At 41.1% G+C, this 22,753-nt stretch overlaps 1 protein-coding gene across 6 annotated transcripts in view; it reads right to left on the reverse strand.

The window, feature by feature from the left end:
- ATXN10 (ataxin 10) overlaps window positions 1-22,753 on the reverse strand; it is a 338,097-nt gene that overhangs the window by 163,419 nt on the left and 151,925 nt on the right. For 3 of the 6 annotated variants that reach the window (XM_073315935.1, XM_073315878.1, XM_073315889.1), the window contains one exon: window positions 17,574-20,826. The exons of 1 other annotated variant lie outside the window; for it this stretch is intronic. In XM_073315935.1, the coding sequence (XP_073172036.1) occupies window positions 20,636-20,826 (191 nt within the window). In that variant the 3' untranslated portion in view covers window positions 17,574-20,635. Of the gene's footprint in view, window positions 1-11,882; window positions 15,915-17,573; window positions 20,827-22,753 lie in introns of those variants that run through there. 2 more of the 6 variants (XM_073315943.2, XR_012155465.1) reach the window with 2 other exon arrangements.

The following is a 22,753-nucleotide window of genomic DNA, read 5'->3' on the forward strand; positions in this document are numbered from 1 at the left end:
TGTGCCCTCCTCCACCAGCGCTTTGAACTCCTTCCTATCATGCTCCTGGAGGGAGTCCTCAAACTTGAGCAGGGAGCCCCACAGATTGAACTCAACGGCCCAGGAGAGCCTGGTGGTTCACCACCCATAACTGGAAGCTCACGGATGAATATATTTTCCTTCCATATGAGTCCAGCCTCCTTGAATCTTTATTTTTTGGGGTAGGAGCTGGTTGGCCCTGCCATTCCCTGTGGTTGGCAGACTCGACCACCAGGGAGTTGGGAGCAGGGTGGGTGTATAAGTATTCATGCCCCTTGGCTGGTACAAAATATTTGTGTTCCGCTCTCTTAGAGATGGGGGCCAAAGAGGCGGGGTTTGCCATAGGGCATTTGAATTTTTCGCCACCCCTTCGTGGAGAGGCAAGGCTACCCTGCCCAGTGCCAAGGAGGACAGCACATTAAACAGGAAGTCCAAGGGTTCCTCCATCTCCTCTGCTTGGAGGTGGAGGCTTGATGCCACCCTTTAAGAGTTCTTGGTGGGCCTCCTGTGGGATGGAGGGCCATAATCACCTCATCTGGGGAGGGTGAGGAGGCCGGCGTGGTACTTTGCGTGTCCACCAGCACCGGAGGGTCCACCACCTGGTCGGTCTCCGGGCATGGTGCCAAGGATGTACGTCCCACCGACTCCTTCCTTGAGGGTCTGGAGAGGGAGGCCGATGGTCCTTCCGAGGCTCCGGCCACCAAGCGAGCCCCCACTGGGGGTTGCGTTGGGAGTCATGGCGCCCACTGGTACCATTGGGTCAGCTATGGGGCCCAGGTCCACTGCACCTGCTGTGGCACCAGCAGAGCTGGCTGCTTGGCCTGGCTGGCCCAGCCCATCGATGGATGACTACGAAGGGAAGCCGGGCTGACATACGACCTGTTGCTGTTCCCAGATTGGGAGAAGCAGCGGCACCGGGAGCAGTGTTGACCACGGAACCGCGATCGTGGAGAACCAGTACTGTCGGTAACAGCTGCTCCGTGATCAGCTCCGGCGGACGGACCCGCGACGGCGGTGCCAAGGCAGGGTCCTGGAGTGGGACAACGAACAGGAATGATGTCGATGTTTGTGCCAGGACCAGCTGTGATAGCCCCTCCTAGGCGAGGACCTTTGGCATCGTCTGCCTCAGTCCCACTGGTGTTTGCTCCTTGAGGTGGAGCGCTGCTGACAGTCCCGATCGGACAGAACCCAACTAGACAGGCTGGTGGGCATTGAGGGAGATCCACATGGACTTTGACCTGAACAGTCTCTGGATGGCGAACAGCATCAGGAACGTTCCCTTGACCGAGACCAGTTCAGAACCGGGGCGACTGCAGGGATCCCAGCAGCAGCTTGCCTCTGTAGCGCGGGGCCGACATCGGTGGTGCTCCTCGTACCGGCATGGACATAACATCCCTGGCCGCCTGCAGAGCCTCTGGCATGGAGGGCATCCAGACATCCGGGGAGGCCTGCTCTGAATGGGTTGGGCTACTCTGCTCAACTTGAGTCGGAGGCCTAGAGGCCGGTGGGGATCGAGGGCTGCCCGACATGGGTCTAGCCTCTGTCCCAGGTTTACTTTGGTGCCGTGGCGAAGAAGGCCTCTTCCCGTGGATGGGGAGCAGTGCTGACTAGTCGATGGCGCCGAAGGGTCGCCGCACACCGACGGGTCGCCGCACACCGACACCATGGTGCCCAGTGCCGACTTGGAGCGGCATGCCAGAGCCAGGGTCATCGCCGACTCCATCAGAATAGCCCAGAGCCTAATATCCCTTTCTCTCTTGGTCCGAGGCTTGAACAACTTGCAAATCTTGCAGCGATAGCCGAGATGGGTTTCCCCAAACAGTGTAAACAGTCCACGTGCGGATCACTCATGGGCATAGATTGCCTACAAGCGTCACACGACTTAAAACCCAGGATACGGGGCATGCCCCGGCCCAGGCACTCTAGCTAAACTAAACTAAACTACCTACCTACAGGTAGCAACATTGAACGAACAAGCAGTTCTGGGGACGAGCTACAGCAAGGCTGGAGCAAAGCAGTTTCGACACACCTTCACTGGCGGCAAGAAGGAACTGAGGGTGGGGGTAACATGCAGCACCCCTTATACCGCGCCATGGAGGTGCCACTCCAGGGGTCACCAGCGGCGCTCCCCTATGGGTACTGCTAGGGGAAAAACTTCTGGCACCGGTGCACGCACACCTATTGTGGAATACTCATGAGCAATCACTCGAAGACCTACCTTTACTTCTTGCCCTCCCCAAAAATCCTCATTTCCCTTATCCCAAAAGTTCTCCCATCTCCTCTCCCTAGGTTCTCTGTTGTCCCTCATCCTTAAAGTGTTGTCCTAAAGTGTTCCCAGGGAACTCTGTTTCTTCTTTTTCTTCCCAAATTGTGCCCCCTACTCACTATGGTCCATAAGTTCTCCCACTTTTCCCCCAGAACACCCGGCCACCACCTTTTGTTCTGATGCTATTATGACTCTTGAACTTTCAGTTTGCCTCTATGTGAATGACAGCCTGAATATTCCTGTAACTACATAATCAAGCCATTAACTGCCTTACATGAGTGCCACCCCCACATTTGTGTGCTCATATAATGAAACCACATCAACAGCTTAAAAGGCAACTGTCAATTTATAAATCATACACTGCAAAAATATTTCTTTATCCTGCTACCAACACCTTAATTCGGGGTGGCCAAACTTACTGGCTATCTGAGCCACATACGACAATCTTCAGAAGTGCAAGAGCTGGGACACACCTATTGGGGCTTCAGCCATGCTCCTGCTGAAGGCCTGAGCCCTAGCAGATGCTCCATGTGGGGCTGGAGCCCTGAGACCTCCCTCCCCACCTGGCATAAGCCCCTACCCAACCACCCTGCTGCAAGGCAGAGGTCCCGAGCTCACCCTCTCCAGTCTGGTAGGTGGAGAATGGGGGAGGGGAGGAATAGGGGGAGCTCCACGAGCTGCACTTTAATGGTAAAAAAGAGCCACATGTGGCTCGCGAGCCACAGTTTGGCCACCACGGCCATAGATTACTAAAATTGAAAGTGTTAAAAATCCACTGTACTTTTCATTCTTTATGACATTTGTCACAGTTCAGGGGAACTGCACCTGTATTTCCTCTCTGTGGTTCAGCCAGGACACCCACTCTAGGCTCCCGGCTCTTCAGCTGTCACCTCTCTTGAGTCTCCCCATCCTGACTAGCGTTCTTCCTGGCTGCACAGTTCCCTACCTACAATGTAAGTAAGCAAGTCACACTGCCTAAACAGGCCTGCTTTTCTTTTCTCCTAAGAGGCGATAAACAGCATAATTGTCCATGGTTTTAAGTTACCACACAGCTCTTTCTAAGCAAGCACATTTATTTGAAACATAAAGGCGTGACAGAGAAAACATATTAAAACAATAAAATAACCTACAAGCATGCTAATAAACTGATTAGAGATCACTCCCCTTCCCGCATCTCCACAAGGGGCCTGGTTGATGACAGTCTTTCCAACTCTTCCCTAAGGATTGCTGTCACCTCCCTTGGACAGAACATCCTGTCTGCTGGATCAGGATGAAGGCCCTGCGTCCATTTAAACTCAGGCTGTTTATCCAAGTCCTGTCTTGATCTGTTTGCCTCTGGAGAATCTAGTATGAACTAGTATAGGAGAACCATCTCTGGCACTAGTATATGGTACCTCTCTGGAGAGGTTATAAGCTGAATTTGCCTAAGCCAGTGGTTCACAAACTGGGGGTTGACATTCCTCAGGGGGTTGTGAGGTTATTACGTGGGGGTCATAAGCTGTCAGCTTCCACCCACAAACCCCGCTTCGCCTCCAGCATTTACAATAGTATTCAATATAAAAAAGTGTGTTTTTAATTTATAAGGGGGTTGCACTCAGAGGTTTGCTGTGTGAAAGGGGTCACCAATACAAAGGTTTGAGAACCATTGACTAATCACCCCCAACTGTTCTCTGTTCCTGGAGGGACTGTGCTTACTGTCCACCTTGGAATTACATACAATCCTTGGCCTACAATGATACAGAGACTTAATACAGTAAGATCTCCCAAAGATATTGCAGGTAATTGCCAAACCTGTCTCATTTCTTTTTGCATTTCTCTCAGGCTAGCCAATGAAAATTAGATAAGTCAACTTTGTTTATAGTCAGTTTCACTTTTCATATTTGGGCACCAAATACTGCAGGGAAATGGATGTTTCTTTAGAAAAAGCTGTTTTCATTGAAACCTAAAAAAATCCAGAGACTTTTCCGTTGGGCTTAGTTTGGTAAAAGTGACATTAAAAAAAAAAATCTACATTTGGGCTAGATTGGTGTTGACACTATTCTTTTAAGTAGGTTTTTTTTCAGCTATGCATGGGTAGTCCCATATTTCAAGGCAATTTTTTTCATATGTAGCAAATCATGTTCATTACAGCCTACTTACCTACAAAGGCCCTGATCCTGCAACTGGATTGTTGCCAACAGACTTTTCCACCTGAGTGCAGGAGCCCATTAATATCTGTAGGATTCTTTCTAGGCCTAAAGATGCATCTATGTACAGATCTGGATGTAATTTTGAAGTTCAGCCATGTTTTAGTTACAGTGATTCCTGCAGGGTTATTTAATACAAGGTTAAAAAAATTTTTTTTGGTTTGTTTTACACCTCCAAAACAGTCACATATTTAAAGTTTGACAAAAAATTCTTCTTCCAGCAGAGATCAAACATGAAAAGTGTCAACCCAAAAAGTAAATGCTTCAGAAAGATGTTTGTATAAAAACAGCAGGCTAGAATGGACATTGTTTTGCAGCAACTTTAACTACAAATGGTGCAGCTGCTAAAATAAAAAAAATAAAATAAAAATCTCTTCTAAATTGTTTAGTATTGGTGTAAAGAGGCCAGCCTAACTGGGATTGGTAGGCACGAATGAAAGTCCCACCCCCTCAGGTGAGGTAAGGGCCACAGAACATAGAGAAGAACGATTACAGGGAAGAAAGAAGGACAAACAGGGGACTGGTGCCAGACTGACAATGAGGAAGGCAAACTTTTTTTAAACCCACAAAAAAATGTACAACTCAGACAGGGTCAAACACAAGTTTCTGCTGCAATACCTTGATAGTGGTATGCCTCAACTCCATTTTGGAGAGACCACCTCTAGAGCAAGAGGATAGTTCAGTGGCCAACTCAATTCTTAGCCTCACCACCGATACTGCCAACAAGGCTGCTAATTAGTACTAACTGTGACAGTGGTTTCTGTGATGTGGACAGCCACTCGCTCAGAGCTGGACTGAGACCACCAACTCACTTCAGATAGGCCACTAAACAGCCATCTGAGGGTAACCACTAGGTCGCTAGCAACTTGGGTTAGATTGAAACCAGTGACTTGGAGGTGAAAAGGCTCCATATCCAATTATCGGTCCCCTGAGTCATCCAGTCCACCCTCTACAGTTATATAAAATGCTGTGGTAAGCAATATCTAAAAGCAATTTCCAGACATTACATGTGTTCAAAATGCTAAAAATACATATTTTGGAGGGCAGGATAAAAATCAGATCACCCAAAAGTAAATTTCCCCTCCCTCCCTTTTTGCTGTTGGAAAGGAAAAAAAAAAAAGAATCACAAACAGGACTCAATCTTCACTGACAATAAATTTTTCCCAGTAAAATAAGATAAAGCTTGGCTTGCATATAAAAAGGCCCTTTTTGTGGTCTTAATTTATCTCTTAGATACAACTTTAGGGTACTAATGAGAGAGAGATGATTTTTAAGAATAAGCAAACTTTAATAAATGAATATCTCTCTTTACTGCACTGAAGGGGAAGAAAACAAACAAATAATCTTCCCAGAGGCAAATTAAACAAAGCCCCAAACTGCAAGCTACAACTCCCTAGCATTCCACCCAGAGCTTCTCAAACATTACAGATTTGCTATAAGAGATGTCACTGCCCTTTGCCAGCTGGAAGAATAGTATTTTCAATACGACACTAAAGCTCCAACAGTCTATTTTTGTCACCTATTCTGGGATCTGACAACTCTCAACAGGAGCTCAGCTAAACAAGCTCAAGTTTTTAAACAAACTAGAGTTTAATTGAGAAGCACCTGCAGAGAGACAGTCTGTTGGCATTAATGAAAAAGAAGATTTATCACAGTGAATCATAAAGGCAGGAGAGGAGGAGGAGAAAAGCTCCAAACATACGTCATACCTGCAGCACAGTCCTACTCCTTTCATAAAATTCCCTTGAAGAAATGTGTAGGATTTGACTGCGCCCCATGAAGAGTGTTTTTCCCAACAAGCTTTTCCCAGGGTGTTGAAAAGCTATCATTCATAAAAAATTATTGAGGGGGAAGGAGGCAGCAAAGGGGAGTTCAGAAGGCCACAGACTGCAATGGAAACCACAGAATAAGGCCCTCTGTAAAGCACGCACCTGTTTAACAGTCACCACAATAGCTTAACTAGAAAGCTTAAAGCTCCAAACGGGGGGGGGGGGGGGGGGGGGAATAAAGAACGAAAGAAAATATAAAGAAAGCCTGTTCTGATATCAAAATACATGCGTTAACCCCTGGAGTACTCTATTACACTGAATGACTCCACACTGGCATATTGGCAACGCAGAATATACAGATTGCGGGAAAACGGATTTTCTTTTTACTTACACACATTCTGTTAATGTTAAATAGTTGACTAGGCCATGGCTTTTGAATATGTTTTGGGAAGATTTTTTTTTTTACAGTATAATTTTAAAATGCATGCAGATAAAATTAATCACGTTGATCAGAGCTGTGCCTATGGCCCAACGGAGATGGAGTCCTTATTGCACTAGGCACTACATAAACAGAACAGCTACGACTCTCTGCCTCAAAGATTGTACAGTCCGAACAGATAAGGCAGGCACAGAGTAGGGGTAACAGCTATGACATATAGACTCCCTTGTAATGTTTTGGCACCATGTAGTATCTGCTTGCTTGTGAGACTACAGCTTGTAGAGTAGGCAGCAGCACTACACCTAAGGAAATAATATCAGTCACAGAGCGACACACTCAGGCAGAACAGACTTTTCTGGCAATATATTCTGTGTCTAAAAAGAACTGCATCACAGCTAGCAATAAGCATCTTTCCAAAACGTAACTCCTTCACAGTTTCATATAAACAATGTATGACACGATCTGGAGACTCCTAATGATGTTACATACCCACATCTGCCATTCTTAAACTGTAAAAATTAAATGGTCAAATATGCTGGCCTAGCTGCCAAGCTTTGAGTAGCTTCTGGAATGATATTTCTCACAGATGTTAGTGAAATCAGAAAGTTATTACTGGGAGGAGGTGGGGCTTTCCCACACTGTTATTCTTTATTTAAGGCAGAGCTCACAAAATGCCCAGTACATTCCAATAGAGCTAGTTGGGAAATGCTTTTTGTTCCAGTGAAAAAATTAGTTAAAAAGTAGGAAAAAAATTGTTTCAGTTGAGATGTTTCTTCAAACGTTCTGTTTTTGTTGAGGTGGGGAAGGGGGGAATATAAAATAAAAAATAAAAATAAAAAAACCTTAAATTTGAAAAATGCTAGGATGGGTTAGGGAGGGAACGGAAGTGGGTTAATGAAAACATTAATTTAAAATGTACCTTTCCTGCAGAAATTTCCACTTTAATGTTTTTTCATTAAAAAAAAGCATTTCAAATGAAACATTTTGACAAAGAAGGGGTAGTTCCTTCTCTAATGAGCTTACTAATTTAAGGACAGACATAGAGGGGGCGGTTAGGGGAAGGGGAGCAGCAATACTCAATTTATATACCAATCAACTTGATTCACTGTAAGCAGCATGTTAGAATTGGATCTATAGGAGGGATGGGCCTTGCAGATGAGCTTGGGATAATTGCACCATGCAAGCCTTGTGGAAGAAGCCATCATGATGATTGTATGAGAAGCTGACAAATGGGTAGGCAAGGCTGGAAATGTAGGTAGCGTAAGGAAGTGGACAGGAGGGGGGACAATGTGGAAAATAGCCCCAGCTTCTTTACTCCTGTATTTTTGATCTTCTCTTCTCCACTCCTCAGTGCTCTCACTTGGGCATATCCGGTACTATGGGTCCATTGATGAACTCACTTGAAGTCAGCCAACATCTTTCTCAACTTTTCCAACACAAGTGAGGGTGGTATGCAAAGGGAGCGTGGTCAAGAAAGGGGTGGGATCAGATAGAGGATATTGCCCCCTCCACAAATGCTAGGAAAAACTCAATTTTCCCCTTTGTTTAGAGATAGAAAATGTTAAATAAACAAAACTTTCTAAACCCTTCTTCTCCCCCAACAATTTATTATTGCTCCAGAGGTTTTCTTTACACTCTCTCTCCCCCTCCATTCTGTATTTTTTCTTTTATATCTGCATGCATCTGCATCTGCATGCATCTTTTTGCATTCTCTCTCCCATTATCTAAATGTTTTTGTTCAGACTATTCAAATGGTTTAAATCTGTTTTACCCCCATCCCTGATTCAGCTTGTCTTATTTACTTTTAATAGCGAAATGACTTAACTATTACATTGAACTTTTCATCCATAGATGTTGCATCAAAGCACCTTCAAGAACAAAAGAAATGCCATACTTGGTCAGACCAATGTTGATCTAGCCCAGTATCCTGGATTCCAACAGTGGCCAATGCTAGGTGCTTCAGAGGGAATGAACAGAGCAGGCAACATCAAGTGAGTCATCCCCTGTCATCCACTCCCAGCTTCTGGCTAGGGACACTGAATGCATGGGGTTGCATCCCTGACTATCTTGTCTAATAGCCATTGAGGGACCTGTCCTCCATGAACTTATCTAGTTCTTTTTTGAACCCTGTTATAGTTTTGGCCCTCACAACATCCTCTGGCAAAGAGTTCCACAGGTTTATTGTGCGTTGTGTGAAGAAGTACTTCCTTTTGTTTGTTTTACCTCTGGTGCTTGTGTTATGTGAAAGAGTAAACACCACTTCCTTAACCTTATTCACTTTCTCCACACCAGTCATGATTTTATAAACCACTTTCATATCCTCCTTCAGTCATCTCTTTTCCAAGCTGAACCATACCAGTCTTTTTAATCTTTCCTCATATACAAGTTGTTCCATACCCTTAATAATTTTTGTTGCCCTTCTCTGTACCTTTTCCAATTCTAATATATCTTTTTTCAGATGGGGAGACGGGAACTGCACACACTATTCAAAGTGTGGGTGCATCATAGATTCATGTAGTGGGATCATGATATTGTCTATTCACATAGTGGGATCATGGTATTACCTTTCCTAATGGTTCTTAACATTCTGTTAGCTTTTCTGAACGTGCAGTGGCAGTCAACAGATGTTTTCAGAGAACTATCCACAATGACTCCAAGATCACTTTCTCGAGTGGCAACAGCTAATTTAGACCAAGGTTCCTTCCCCATTCTGAACTCTAGGGTACAGATGTGGGGACCAGCATGAAAAACTCCCTAAGCTTATTCTTACCAGCTTTGGTTAAAAAATTCCCCAAGGTAAAAAACTTTCCCTTGTTCTTGAACTGTATGCTGCCACCACCAAGCGTTCTAAACAAAGAACAGGGAAAGAGACCACTTGGAGACGTCTTCTCCCAAAATATCCCCCCCAAGCCCTATACCCCCTTTCCTGGGGAAGGCTTGATATAATCCTCACCAATTGGTACAGGTGAACACAGACCCAACCCTTGGATCTTAAGAACAATGAAAAAGCAATCAGGTTCTTAAAAGAAGAATTTTAATTAAAGAAAAGGTAAAAGAATCACCTCTGTAAAATCAGTATGGTAAATACCTTACAGGGTAATCAGATTCAAAACATAGAGTATCCCTCTAGGCAAAACCTTAAGTTACAAAAAGACACAAAAACAGGAATATACATTCCCTCCAGCACAGCTTATTTTACAAGCCATTAAACAAAAGAAAATCTAATGCATTTTCGAGCTAGATTACTTACTAACTTTACAGGAGTTGTAAGGCTGCATTCCTTATCTGTTCCCGGCAAAAGCATCACACACATAGCCCAAACCCTTTGTTCCCCCCCTCCAGGTTTGAAAGGATCTTGTCCCCTCATTGGCCATTTTGGGTCAGCCACCAGTGGAGTTACCTTAACTTCTTAACCCTTTACAGGTGAAAGGATTTTGCCTCTGGTCAGGAGAGATTTTATAGCACTGTATACAGAAGCTGTCTGAGAGGGAAAGCCACTGGTCAATCAGTGAAAAGGAATGTTACACCATTGTCTACGCTCTGGAAAAGCTATGCCCATAAGTTTGGAGACAGCATTTCCACCTGAAAACCGACCATGCTACGCTACAGTGACTTCATACCGCCACGGGAAATAACAAAAAACGTATTCAGTGGAGTTTAGCTCTCCAAGATTTTGATTTCGACATACAACACATCTCAGGAGCTTCTAACACAATGGCTTTCTCCCGTGAAAGTTTCCCAGAATCAACTGGTTAAAATCATCCTTGAGATGTGGAAAATATTGTTAGTCTTTATATACTTGGTAGTATATTTAGAGGTGCCTGTGTCTTATTGACTCCGTTTTCTCCTAGAGCTCCAGGAAGAAATCACAGCCAGCATTTCATCCTATCTGTGATTTGGGGGGGCGTGTCATAAATATAAAGGGAAGGATAAACACCTTTAAATCCCTCCTGGCCAGAGGAAAAACCCTTTCACCTGTAAAGGGTTAAGAAGCTAAGATAACCTAGCTGGCACCTGACCAAACTGACCAATGAGGAGACTGCGCTGGGCATCACAAAATGGGGAAGAGATGGCCAGCCCTCTGTGGAGATAGAGGTGGTTAGGGACTATTTAGAAAAGCTGGACGTGCACAAGTCCATGGGGCCGGACGAGTTGCATCCGAGAGTGCTGAAGGAATTGGCGGCTGTGATTGCAGAGCCATTGGCCATTATCTTTGAAAACTCATGGCGAACCGGGGAAGTCCCGGATGACTGGAAAAAGGCTAATGTAGTGCCAATCTTTAAAAAAGGGAAGAAGGAGGATCCTGGGAACTACAGGCCAGTCAGCCTCACTTCAGTCCCTGGAAAAATCATGGAGCAGGTCCTCAAAGAATCAATCCTGAAGCACTTGCATGAGAGGAAAGTGATCAGGAACAGCCAGCATGGATTCACCAAGGGAAGGTCATGCCTGACTAATCTAATCGCCTTTTATGATGAGATTACTGGTTCTGTGGATGAAGGGAAAGCAGTGGATGTATTGTTTCTTGACTTTAGCAAAGCTTTTGACACGGTCTCCCACAGTATTCTTGTCAGCAAGTTAAGGAAGTATGGGCTGGATGAATGCACTACAAGGTGGGTAGAAAGCTGGCTAGATTGTCGGGATCAACAGGTAGTGATCAATGGCTCCATATCTAGTTGGCAGCCGGTATCAAGTGGAGTACCTCAAGGGTCGGTCCTGGGGCCAGTTTGGTTCAATATCTTCATAAATGATCTGGAGGATGGTGTGGATTGCACTCTCAGCAAATTTGCGGATGATACTAAACTGGGAGGAGTGGTAGATACGCTGGAGGGGAGGGATAGGATACAGAAAGACCTAGACAAATTGGAGGATTGGGCCAAAAGAAATCTGATGAGGTTCAATAAGGATAAGTGCAGGGTCCTGCACTTAGGACGGAAGAACCCAATGCACAGCTACAGACTAGGGACCGAATGGCTAGGCAGCAGTTCTGCGGAAAAGGACCTAGGGGTGACAGTGGACGAGAAGCTGGATATGAGTCAGCAGTGTGCCCTTGTTGCCAAGAAGGCCAATGGCATTTTGGGATGTATAAGTAGGGGCATAGCGAGCAGATCGAGGGACGTGATCGTTCCCCTCTATTCGACATTGGTGAGGCCTCATCTGGAGTACTGTGTCCAGTTTTGGGCCCCACACTTCAAGAAGGATGTGGATAATTTGGAGAGAGTCCAGCGAAGGGCAACAAAAATGATTAGGGGACTGGAACACATGAGTTATGAGGAGAGACTGAGGGAGCTGGGATTGTTTAGCCTGCAGAAGAGAAGAATGAGGGGGGATTTGATAGCTGCTTTCAACTACCTGAAAGGGGGTTCCAAAGAGGATGGCTCTAGACTGTTCTCAATGGTAGCAGATGACAGAACGAGGAGTAATGGTCTCAAGTTGCAGTGGGGGAGGTTTAGATTGGATATTAGGAAAAACTTTTTCACTAAGAGGGTGGTGAAACACTGGAATGCGTTACCTAGGGAGGTGGTAGAATCTCCTTCCTTAGAGGTTTTTAAGGTCAGGCTTGACAAAGCCCTGGCTGGGATGATTTTACTGGGAATTGGTCCTGCTTTGAGCAGGGGGTTGGACTAGATGACCTTCTGGGGTCCCTTCCAACCCTGATATTCTATGATTCTAAGATACTTTCAAAGCTGGAAGGGGGGGGGAGGGTTCTCTCTATCTGTGTGATGCTGTATACAGAAAGGTGGTTACCTTTCCCTTTATATTATGACAAGACCCCCATCATTTTGTATGTCTAGTTGGGATTATGTTTTCCAATGTGCATGACTTTGTATTTATCAACATTTTATCTGAATTTTATCTGCCACTTTGTTGCCCATCATCCAGTTTTGTGAGATCCCTTTGTAATTCTACACAGTCGCCTTTGAACTTAACTATATTGAGTAGTTTTGTATCATCTGCAAACTTCACCAGTTCACTGTTCACCCTTTTTTCTAGATCATTTATGAATATGTTGGACAGCACTGGTCCCAATACAAATCCCTGGGGGACACCACTATTTACCCCTCTCCATTCTGAAAACTGACCATTTATTCCTAACTGTTGTTTTCTGCCTTTTAACCAGGTACTGATCCATGAGAAGACTTCCTTCTTACCCCATGACTACTTACTTTCACAGCTTTTGGAAGGGACCTTGTCAAAGGCTTTCTGAAAGTCCAAGTATGCTATATCCACTGGATCATCCTTGTTCGCATATCTGTTGACCCTCTCAAAGCATTCTAATAAATTGGTGAGGCATGATTTCCCTTTAAAAGAGCCATGTCAATTCTTCCCCAACGAATCGTGTTCGTGTGTGAGACAATTCTGTTCTATACCATAGTTTCAACCAATTGTCTGGTACTGAAGTTTAAGTTTACCAGCCTGTAATAGCCAGGATTGCCTCTAGAGCCTTTTTAAAAGATCACATTAGCTAGCCTCCAGTCATCTGGTAGAGAAGCTGATTTAAATGATTTATATACCACAGTTAATAGTTTTTCAATTTCATACTTGAATCTCTTCTGCACTCTTAAATGAATATCATCTGGTCCTAGTGACTTAGTACTGTTTAATTTATCAGTTTGTTCCAAAACCTCCTCTACTGACACCTGAATCTGGGACAGTTCCCATTTGTCAACTAAAAAGAATGTGGGAATCTCCCTCACATCCTCTGTAGTGAACACCACTGCAAAGAATTCATTTTGCCTCTCTGCAATGGCCCTGTCTACCTTGAGTGCTCCTTTAGCACTTTGTTTGGCAGGCTTCTGTTGTACCTTAAAATGTTTTTTGCTGTTAGTTTTTGAGTCTTTGGCTAGTGGCTCTTCAAAATCTTTTTTGGCCTGCCGAATTACAGTTTTACAATTGACTTGTCAAAGTTTACAGTACTTTCTATTTTCCTCAGTAGAATTTGACTTCCAATTTTAATGGCCTCTAATCACTTCTTTTACTTTGTTGTTTAGCAATGGTGGCGCTTCTTTGATTCTCTTACTAAGTTTTTTAATTTGGGGTAGACAGAAGGCGGTATCATCCCTATTTAACAGATAGGGAAACTGAGGTACGGAGAGGAGGAATGACTTTCCCAGGGTCACACAGCAATTCAGCAATTCCAGCACAGTTGGAAATAGACCCTATGTTTTCTGACTCTTGGTTCAGTGCCCTAAGCCACTGGTTCATGATGATGCGTTTTGGTCCATCCCACCACCTGATTCACTACATACATTAAAGAACTCAAAATAGCAATGCAGACTTAGCTCAGATCTTACAATACTATAATTATATATATCATGATAGAGCTGTCGCCATTCCACAGGTAATGTTGAAAATTGAGTTTCCTCATCCCATCTATTAACCTTATTTGGCATCACCCCAAACAGAACATTGGTTCCTAATTAAATTTGAAAAATGTATGGAAAGGCCATAACAAATTAGTGGAGGTGGGTCCTTGCTTATAGTTCAATCAGTAAAGCAACGATCATGTAAGTGCTTCAGTCATAATGTAATTCTTGCATGAAAGAAGATGTCTGTCTGTTCTCCAAATTCTGCATAAGTTAACTGTACAACCCATTCCGTCAGAGGTAAAGGACACAAACTAGAATGTATGCTGTGATGCTTGATGCTAAATTGATTTCATGTAAAATTTGATTAACAATTGTATAATAAATTTCAAAAAATAAATAGAAATGACTTTTAAAACTATCAAATAGAATATTTCTATATTAATAGAACTAAAAGATCCCATGTAGTATATTTTAAGTAAGTTATTTTCAGCTCTCAAATGTCAATTTTTTTATTGGCAGGGTTTAAAGAAAAAAGGAGTGATTGCAATATGCTTATAACTCCAACCAATTAACAGATTTACTTGAAAATTCTCTGTACTCAAAAGAGTAAGGGCTGTAAATAGGGGAGGAAAAAGTACATTATTTATATATCAAAATCTTTTTAATTTCCTGTAGTAAGTGTAAATATCAAGATATCTTTATGTGTTATATCTATGTATCATTAGCAGGAGATTTCTGCTAAAATTATCAGCTAATTAACAATACTGATATTTAGTTTGCCATCTTTAGGTTTCACAGTTGATACCACCATTGAGGATGGGGCAATTCATACTACTCAGAGTATGTTTCAGGCTGTCTGCAGAAACAAAGACAGCACTGGATTATGCACCATACTCTCAAGTTTTTCTTCACAACGATGAGGGCAAGAAACAAATACTGTAAAATAAATATTAGCCTTTGGAGTATCCATTTAATGATACATTCAATTAAAATATTATTAACTGGAAATATTAGTCAGTAAATATTGTGGCAGATAGAATTCTCTCTCATAGCTAATAAATCAAAAGCAACACATTAAAGCCTTGATCCTGCACATGGGTACCTCTGTGTCTGAAGGGAGCCATCTGGTCTTCAATGAGGCTCAGCATGGGTACAGGAGTCAGCTTGCATGGTTTTAAGTGCAGGCTTAAATCTATGACTTAGATTTTGCTGTAGCCCTGACGTCAATTTTCAAACACTAGAAGTCAAGAATTTATTTGCTAGTGGGAGTCCACCAAAAAAAAAAAAAAAGTGTGATTGAACAAGAAGTTTTTTAAAGAACCAATTTTACAGCAACTGTAACTTAACACATTTACTTGTAAATTCTCAGAAAATCCATTCCCTGCTTAAAGATTACATGCAGTAAATTTTAGAAGGATACACTATATACACATACCAACAGGGAGCTTTAATTCCTTATCGAAGTATACAGCACCGCCTTAACTATAGAGCTGCCATGCTGCATCCGTAACATATGTGTTTCAGTAAAGTTTTTAATGTGCTTCAGGATTTATTTAGATGAAAGACATGATGTAAATGTGAAGGAATTTTAACAGTCTCGTGAGTTCAACTGACAAGAAAAAGTAAGTTTGGTCATCAAATATGAAATTACATAACTTTATAATTGACCTAAAGAAAGTAAGTGTCTTTTCCAAGTTATATATGCCTCTTAAACTAGGAGACTAGGTTACAAACTCCTGAAAATCTATAGTAGCAGATGGGGAAGTGTCTCCTTGCTTTTCACAAGGCAGTTAAGAGAACTACAAAAAGTCAATTATGTTCAAAATCATGTTTTAGAAGAAACCTGCTCTGTGACAATGCAATTGTCTTAGTCTGTGTAGTAGACACCATTCAGACAGGAAGCCTTTGGACAGCAGTTTCTCTAGGTGCCTGTAAAGAGAGTAATTAAAAATCACTTAACACAGTTCCATTTACAAACAGGTTAAGAAAAGTTCCCTGCCCTAAGAGTTTACAACTTAAGATACACAAGACAGTACACAATACTTCTGGAAGGGACAGTGAAGAAAGGATCAGAAGAAAGACTGACAGAATCTTGCAACAAATTGGGTTTAAGGAGAAATACGAAACAAGGGCAGGTGCTTTGAAAGATTGGCTCCCAGTCTGAGTCTCCCAGCCCAGCCTCCTCCCAAGTTCCTTGTCCCAATCTTCTTCCTTTGCTGCCTCCCCACTCCAAAGTCCAGTTTTGTCCTCTCTGCATGAGAGTCAAATGACTGTCTCCTCCACACTACAAGAATACCAGCAGAGGGAGCATTGAAAACACAGGATGGACAGCCACCCTGCTGTTAGTTCCTGTGGCCCGGATCCTAGTGGCCTGCAGAAGACAGTATAGCAGTAATTGGAAAAAGTGTCCTGCTCTGCCCTTGCAGCTCTGGGTGGGAGCATGTCCAATCCAGATGGACTCTTTAGAAAATTTAGCTGCTGAACTCTAACCAGCATGTGTGAACTGAGATTTTCCAAAGGGTTATATAACTTGGCCTTTTACCAGAAAAAAAACAACTGCATGAATATATTTTAGCATGGGCAAAAAATTTTCCCTAATTGTTCTTGGAAATGGCTGACCCATTTTATTAGACACTTCCAAAAAATAAATAAATAAAAATTCAGCATAAGGCAGACACCTTGCATGGAAAATTTTAGCCTGAATGGTTAAAGTTTGGCAAAGTTATAAACAATGGAAAACAGGGTCAGATAATGGGAAGTGTCAGGTAACCTTAGATATAGCCATCCCTACCATATCCTGCTATAAATTACTCTCTTGTAATTAATTATAGGGGAGCTGGCCACAATGGCCTACAGATCTTTCATATGCGATTAAGAATGATTCTACTTTTGTGTCTGCATTAAAAGATACTATTTGTATTCTTACTGAACTGCAGTCATGTCACACTGTGAATCAACTGCTGAGGGATACTGGGAAAGCCCAAATAAAAATCTGAAATCACTATATTTTAAATCTTATAAAGAATTACAAATTTCTTATTCTTAAAAGCAGTGGACAGTATCAGAACCTTGGACAGCAGTGTGGGGACTCTGCAAATTAGGGTTTTTGCCTCGGATACCACGGACACTTGTACCCCATGAGACAATCTCAATCTCAAATATACAAGTTATTTTAATAACTGGCGCTTTCTAATGCAAACATGAGGTGCACTCTATAATGAATAATTACTGAAACTTTGAAAAAAGATAATTTGTATATTCAGAATGCCATTTACAATTAAGAAAGAGGGAAATATATATTGTTTAGTTCTTCTCTACAGCCTTATATGACAGGTTTTATATGTATTCATGTATTTTGAGATGTCAAACTACAATGACAATATATTGTAAGAGGTTATCAAACTACGTCACCATAAAAAAAAAAACCATAGAGAAGAGGGACTTCAAGTCTTTAAAACAGTTTTTGTCACAAATGAACCTAAATTCAGTTTTAATTGCTTTTATCAGCTCAGTGAGATTAATTTATTTGGAAGGTCAAACAAATATATCAAGAAAAAAAATGACAAACAATTGAATAAATGTTGTGGCCATTACATTAAAAATCTGAATTTTTTTTTAATACTCATGAGGTACATATTATATAGAACACATCAACACTATTAGATGATCCAGGATACAATTCAGAAATAAATTGGAAAACATTCAAATCTACTTCTCTCAAGTTGCAAAAAACCCTGTTAAAATCCATCCACTCACTACTATGAAAATCCCACTTTATTTTTAATAAATAGGCCTTGTCTGAAAGTTCTTGAAAGCAATAAGATGATCACAAGACTTGATTTGACTGCTTTGCCTCCCTACAAACTCAATAAGGCTTGCTTTTTTTAATGACTGATTCATATGCTGTATTAATCCCCTAGCATAGAAAACAAATCTCTTGGAGGCTGGAACTCCATTGGAGGAGGACAGGGAAGCTGTTGTGTTCTGAGAATTAATCCATCCAGGAAAATCAAAAGCCAGCCACTCAATACAGTAATCAGCATGTTTTATACTATGAAAGCCCTACATTTCTCATTTAGAAAACAACGATTACGCCATTATGTAATGCCACAAAAAACCCTTTTATTTATTTGTGTTTGTTATTATTTGGCTTATACTTATAGGTTTGTGTATATTCCATTGGTGGGCATACAAACCATTGAGTTAAGAAAAGTGTCTATTCCAAACTGGTTAAAAGGAAAAGGGAACTCCCACTGCTTATTCTACAACCAAAGATTTATCTGGATTTGCTTTGTGGACAAGATTTTAACTCTTTATAACCCAGAATAGAAAGAAATCCTTTGCATTTTTGTTTGCACAGAAAGGTCATTTTCTGTCCAGGATGCATTTTTGTTCATCTTACATTTTTGTCACTGCATTATATTATCTAATGTAAATTCTGTAAATGTGTTAAAAGAAATCTGAAAATCTTCTGAGATTTTAGAATTATAAGTTTAAACACTTCCATTTTATTTTTAAGTGCTAGTGCCTTTGACAAATCCTTCATTAAAGTTCTTTAAGGTAAAAAAACCTAAAGATTAAATCCATTTACTTTTACAGAAAAACACTACTACATTTATTACATTTATTTTATTTTGAGAACCTAAAAATTGAAACAGTTTTTCTTTAACAGCTTGATAGAACTGAGTTGCCATATTTCAGTGCTATGAATGATATTGCATACCGCTGATCTTAAATAATGATTTAACTACTAGATAAACTGCAGCCTAAAAATGACGTGTAAATTTTATGGGAGTTGTCAAGGAACTGACAGTGTAGACTCCACAAAGAACACAAAAAGTATTCCCTGTGCCATTAAACTAGAGATGGTACTGAATCCTATATAGCCTTTATAAACTGGAATGCAACAGATGAAGCAATTCAAAAAAATTCTTCCAGTGTGCTGTCATACACTTTTCTGCCACATCATTTAAAAATCCCAAATAAGATATCTATTATTTTGTTGTTTTTGTTTAGGCAACACATTTGGCCTTTTGAAATCAAAGAGAACCTTTTCTTCCTTTGGTGTTTATATTAGAAAGGAGACGTTTGAAAACTACAGAAGTGATAGTCCTACCTTCGTGCATGTGATCATCTTTGTGTTTTTAGACACTTTACTACATAAAATGGCTAAAGAACTAAAAGGGGCTGCAGCTCATAGCCCCCAGCCTAAAGCCAAACATTGCCTAAAATGAGTGCACTACTGGGTGCTGGACAATAATGTCATCCAGTCAGCTCTATGGCCATGTCAGGTGAGCACTATAAATGCCTAGATCATGTGTTTAAATGGAAGGATTTCAGCTTCCCCCAATAATTTAGGATGCAGATAAGCATAAATATAAATGTCTTAGAGTTTAAAAAACTACATTCATTTTCCCTTTGAATATGGTTGTTTAAACTCTAATACATTTATATTGACAAAAGTTTATTATTCCAAATAAAGTGATGAGTGAAGTGATAGTTGACTCTTTTGTGAGACAGAATTCATTCATAGCAGTAGTATATACAGAGTTAAAAAAATTATCAGGTAATAACTTTTGTTCTGCTTTATGCATCAAGAGCCATGTTCCTTAATTTCTAAAGCAACAGTTCAGAACAAGAAGAGTTAATCATGCACTTTTTCTTCCACCCATCTCATTCATGCCACATTCCACAGTGGCTGGGTCCAACAACAATATAGGAGGGTACCTAAAATGAAGAGGCAGGGCCTTCCATTCTTCAGCCTCTCTTGAATTAATTAACTGGAAATGAGTTTTGTCAATGTTTTGGAAAGGCGGAGGGGTGAAAAGAAACTGCTAGAATTAATCACAGTGAGAAACTACCTCTTCAGCCGTCTGCCAGAGTTCAGAAAACCCATGAGAAGTGCAAAATAAAAGGAGAGTGGGTTGAGTTACCATCCAAAGGAACAAATAAAATTCAAATAAACATCCAAGTCTCCAAAATACAGACATGCCCCAGAGCAGAGGAATTCAGCATCTGTTGCCACAACAGCTTCAACTTTGTTTTTAACATACTTAGCATAAAGACTAAAAGTAACAAGATAGAAAAGATAACTTACGAATAATTTAAATACACAGAAGGCAGCATTGCATGTGTTTAATTCAGAGAGTATTTATGTATATCCAATCTCTCACTGTCATATTATATAAATACAAATATTTAAACATTCTGATTTATTTTTTTAAGTACCAACATTTACTAATTAGCTAGTTAGAACTGATTCAGCACTGCTGCTTTTAACACATCACAGAAGTGATATCTCAGTGATTTTTTAACAATTATTATCTTCAGGTATAACAAATGAGATAAGTAACCACTAATCAGTTTCCCGGCTTCATGACTCTCTTCCACTAGCAAAACAAAGAATTAATGAAATTACCACCAATCTCCAGTTTTGAAAAGGTTTTTGCATTTGTGGTGTTCATGTGTCACAGTGGTGAATGACCATTATTGTTTTACAATTTCTCTGGAAAAGGTCATAATACTTCCAGCAGTTGGAACTTAAACTGGAAAAAAAATGGAAATCCTAACAGGGCCTTCATATTGTATTATTTAGGAAATATCCCTCTTTCTACTTGGTGACAATCCTCAAAAAGTTTACATGTGGCTGCTCATGAAGTTGGGTTCTTTCGAACAGATTTCAATATTAGCTTCTCATCTCGTTTCTCAATCTCCAAACCCATGTTCTTGAGGATGGAATTGTCTGCCAGTCCCTGCTGCTCCATCTGTGCAATAACCTCTTGGTTTCTTTCATTTTGCTCAGTGAGATTTCGGATGGCATACACAGCCCACTGATTCACAACTATAGAAGAGAATTAAGGAATTTCTCATTTTACAGACAAAACAGAATGCTCATTTTAATTGTGGAATGAAACCCCCTCCCCCCAAGATTTCTAAAATGCAAGTTAGTAGAGAAAGATTCTTCAAAATTACGATCCTGACCCTGCGAACACTTATACACGAGTAACATAGCTCATGAGGTCTCACTGACTTCAGTCAAGCCAACCAAGTTTTATCCTGAATTAAAAAAAAAAGCAATTAACTGACCAAAACAAACAAACAAACAAAAACAAAAACGGGACACTCTTGAATCACCCCCTTCTTCCGTTGACACAGATTCTGTAAAAACAATTTTAAAAAAGCCAAATCTAATTGAAAATCATGGGAACATTTCTAACACAAAGCTAAAAAAAATCCCACTGCAGTTTTTGCAGCATTGTGCACTAAACAATCTAAAAATGAAACTAACTATAAACAAGAAACAGTGAAGCTGATTGGCTATTTTCATTTACAAATTGAGAAAACTTTCAAAAAAGGAAACAAACATAAATAGTCAATTACACTTGTATTAAAATTGTTCACGTAAATGATAAATGGTGGTGTTAGTAACATAGGCGACTTGTTTTTAAGAAACACAATGTTTTAGACGAAGTTATATAAGTTCAGTTCCTAGTGCTTGGGTCTCTATCATAAAACCCACTGACACTCAGAGGACCACGAGGTAGTTCCTGCAGAGATGCTAATGTTTGAACAGGCACAAGTGACAACCCATTTGACTCTTAAGTGAGTCCCTTCCAGCTAGGATTCAGGCATGTCAGAGGAATTAAATTCCCAGCAATATCAATCTGGCATCTTCCAAGAGAACTAAAGTATTCATTTTTATGAAATGTCAGATGTTAGTCCCAATTCTGGAGTTGAAAAGCTATGTTATGGTATCTTTTCCTAGACACCCACATGGGAGACAAACAATTCTGAATAATTTCATACAAGCTTCACATGTAGCAAGACATGCCTGTAGCACACCACTTATTTGCAACATGTACCTCCACGTGCAATAGAAGGATGCACATAATTTACTCATCTCCTTGATATCTTTTGGGCTAGACCATGTCTATGTACAGAGACATAACAGAGTGTCTATTGGCATTTGCCTGTGGCTGTAGGAGAGGAACTATCTGGCCTCGGGAGGGTAGGAACCCCAGCCAAAAACGTAAGATGAAAGGAAGTCCAATTATTAATTATTTCTGTTGTGATAGAACCTACAGCAGAGATACTCAGACCTCAGTGGTTCAGGAGCCAAATTAGCGATCACTCAAAAGAGCCACAGTAGTGTGAATTCATTGTTTCATTTACTATATTTTATGTGAGAGAGAGAGAGAGTACTATATAATAATTAATATAATATATATTATTCTCATAGCAAAATGACTGACCAAGTATCATATCAACCACAATTGATTAATAACACAGTAAAAGCATCCTGATTGGTCAATAATTAAATCAGTGTGTTTTAATATCATGTCCTGCAAAGAGCCACTTGTGGCTTCCGAGCCTCAGTCTGAGTATCACTGACCTAGAGTATCCAGCCCCAGTACGCTAGGCACTGTACAAACATGCATTTTCTTATAATTCTCATTGTTTCCTTTGTTTCCTCTGGTTTTTGTGCCCAATTGGTGTGTCTTGCCTTATTCTTAGAGAGTAAGCTATTCTGGACAGGCACTGTGTTTCTAATCTAAACTAAGGGGTTATGAGTAATTCATGATGTCAGAGGGTTTCCGGTAACAAGTGATGGCTCTGGACTCACGAGGTGGTGCCCAGCACAATGGGGCCCACTACTGGTTGGTCTTTAGGCACTACCATAATAAACTTGATTAACAATAATAATAGCATGGGCTCTTCTCCCTACCTGGGTACCCAGCTAGATAGGGCAGACTAAAGAGGCAGCTAGA

Source organism: Lepidochelys kempii, chromosome 1 (assembly GCF_965140285.1).
Source record: "Lepidochelys kempii isolate rLepKem1 chromosome 1, rLepKem1.hap1, whole genome shotgun sequence".
NCBI classification, from domain to species: domain Eukaryota; kingdom Metazoa; phylum Chordata; order Testudines; family Cheloniidae; genus Lepidochelys; species Lepidochelys kempii.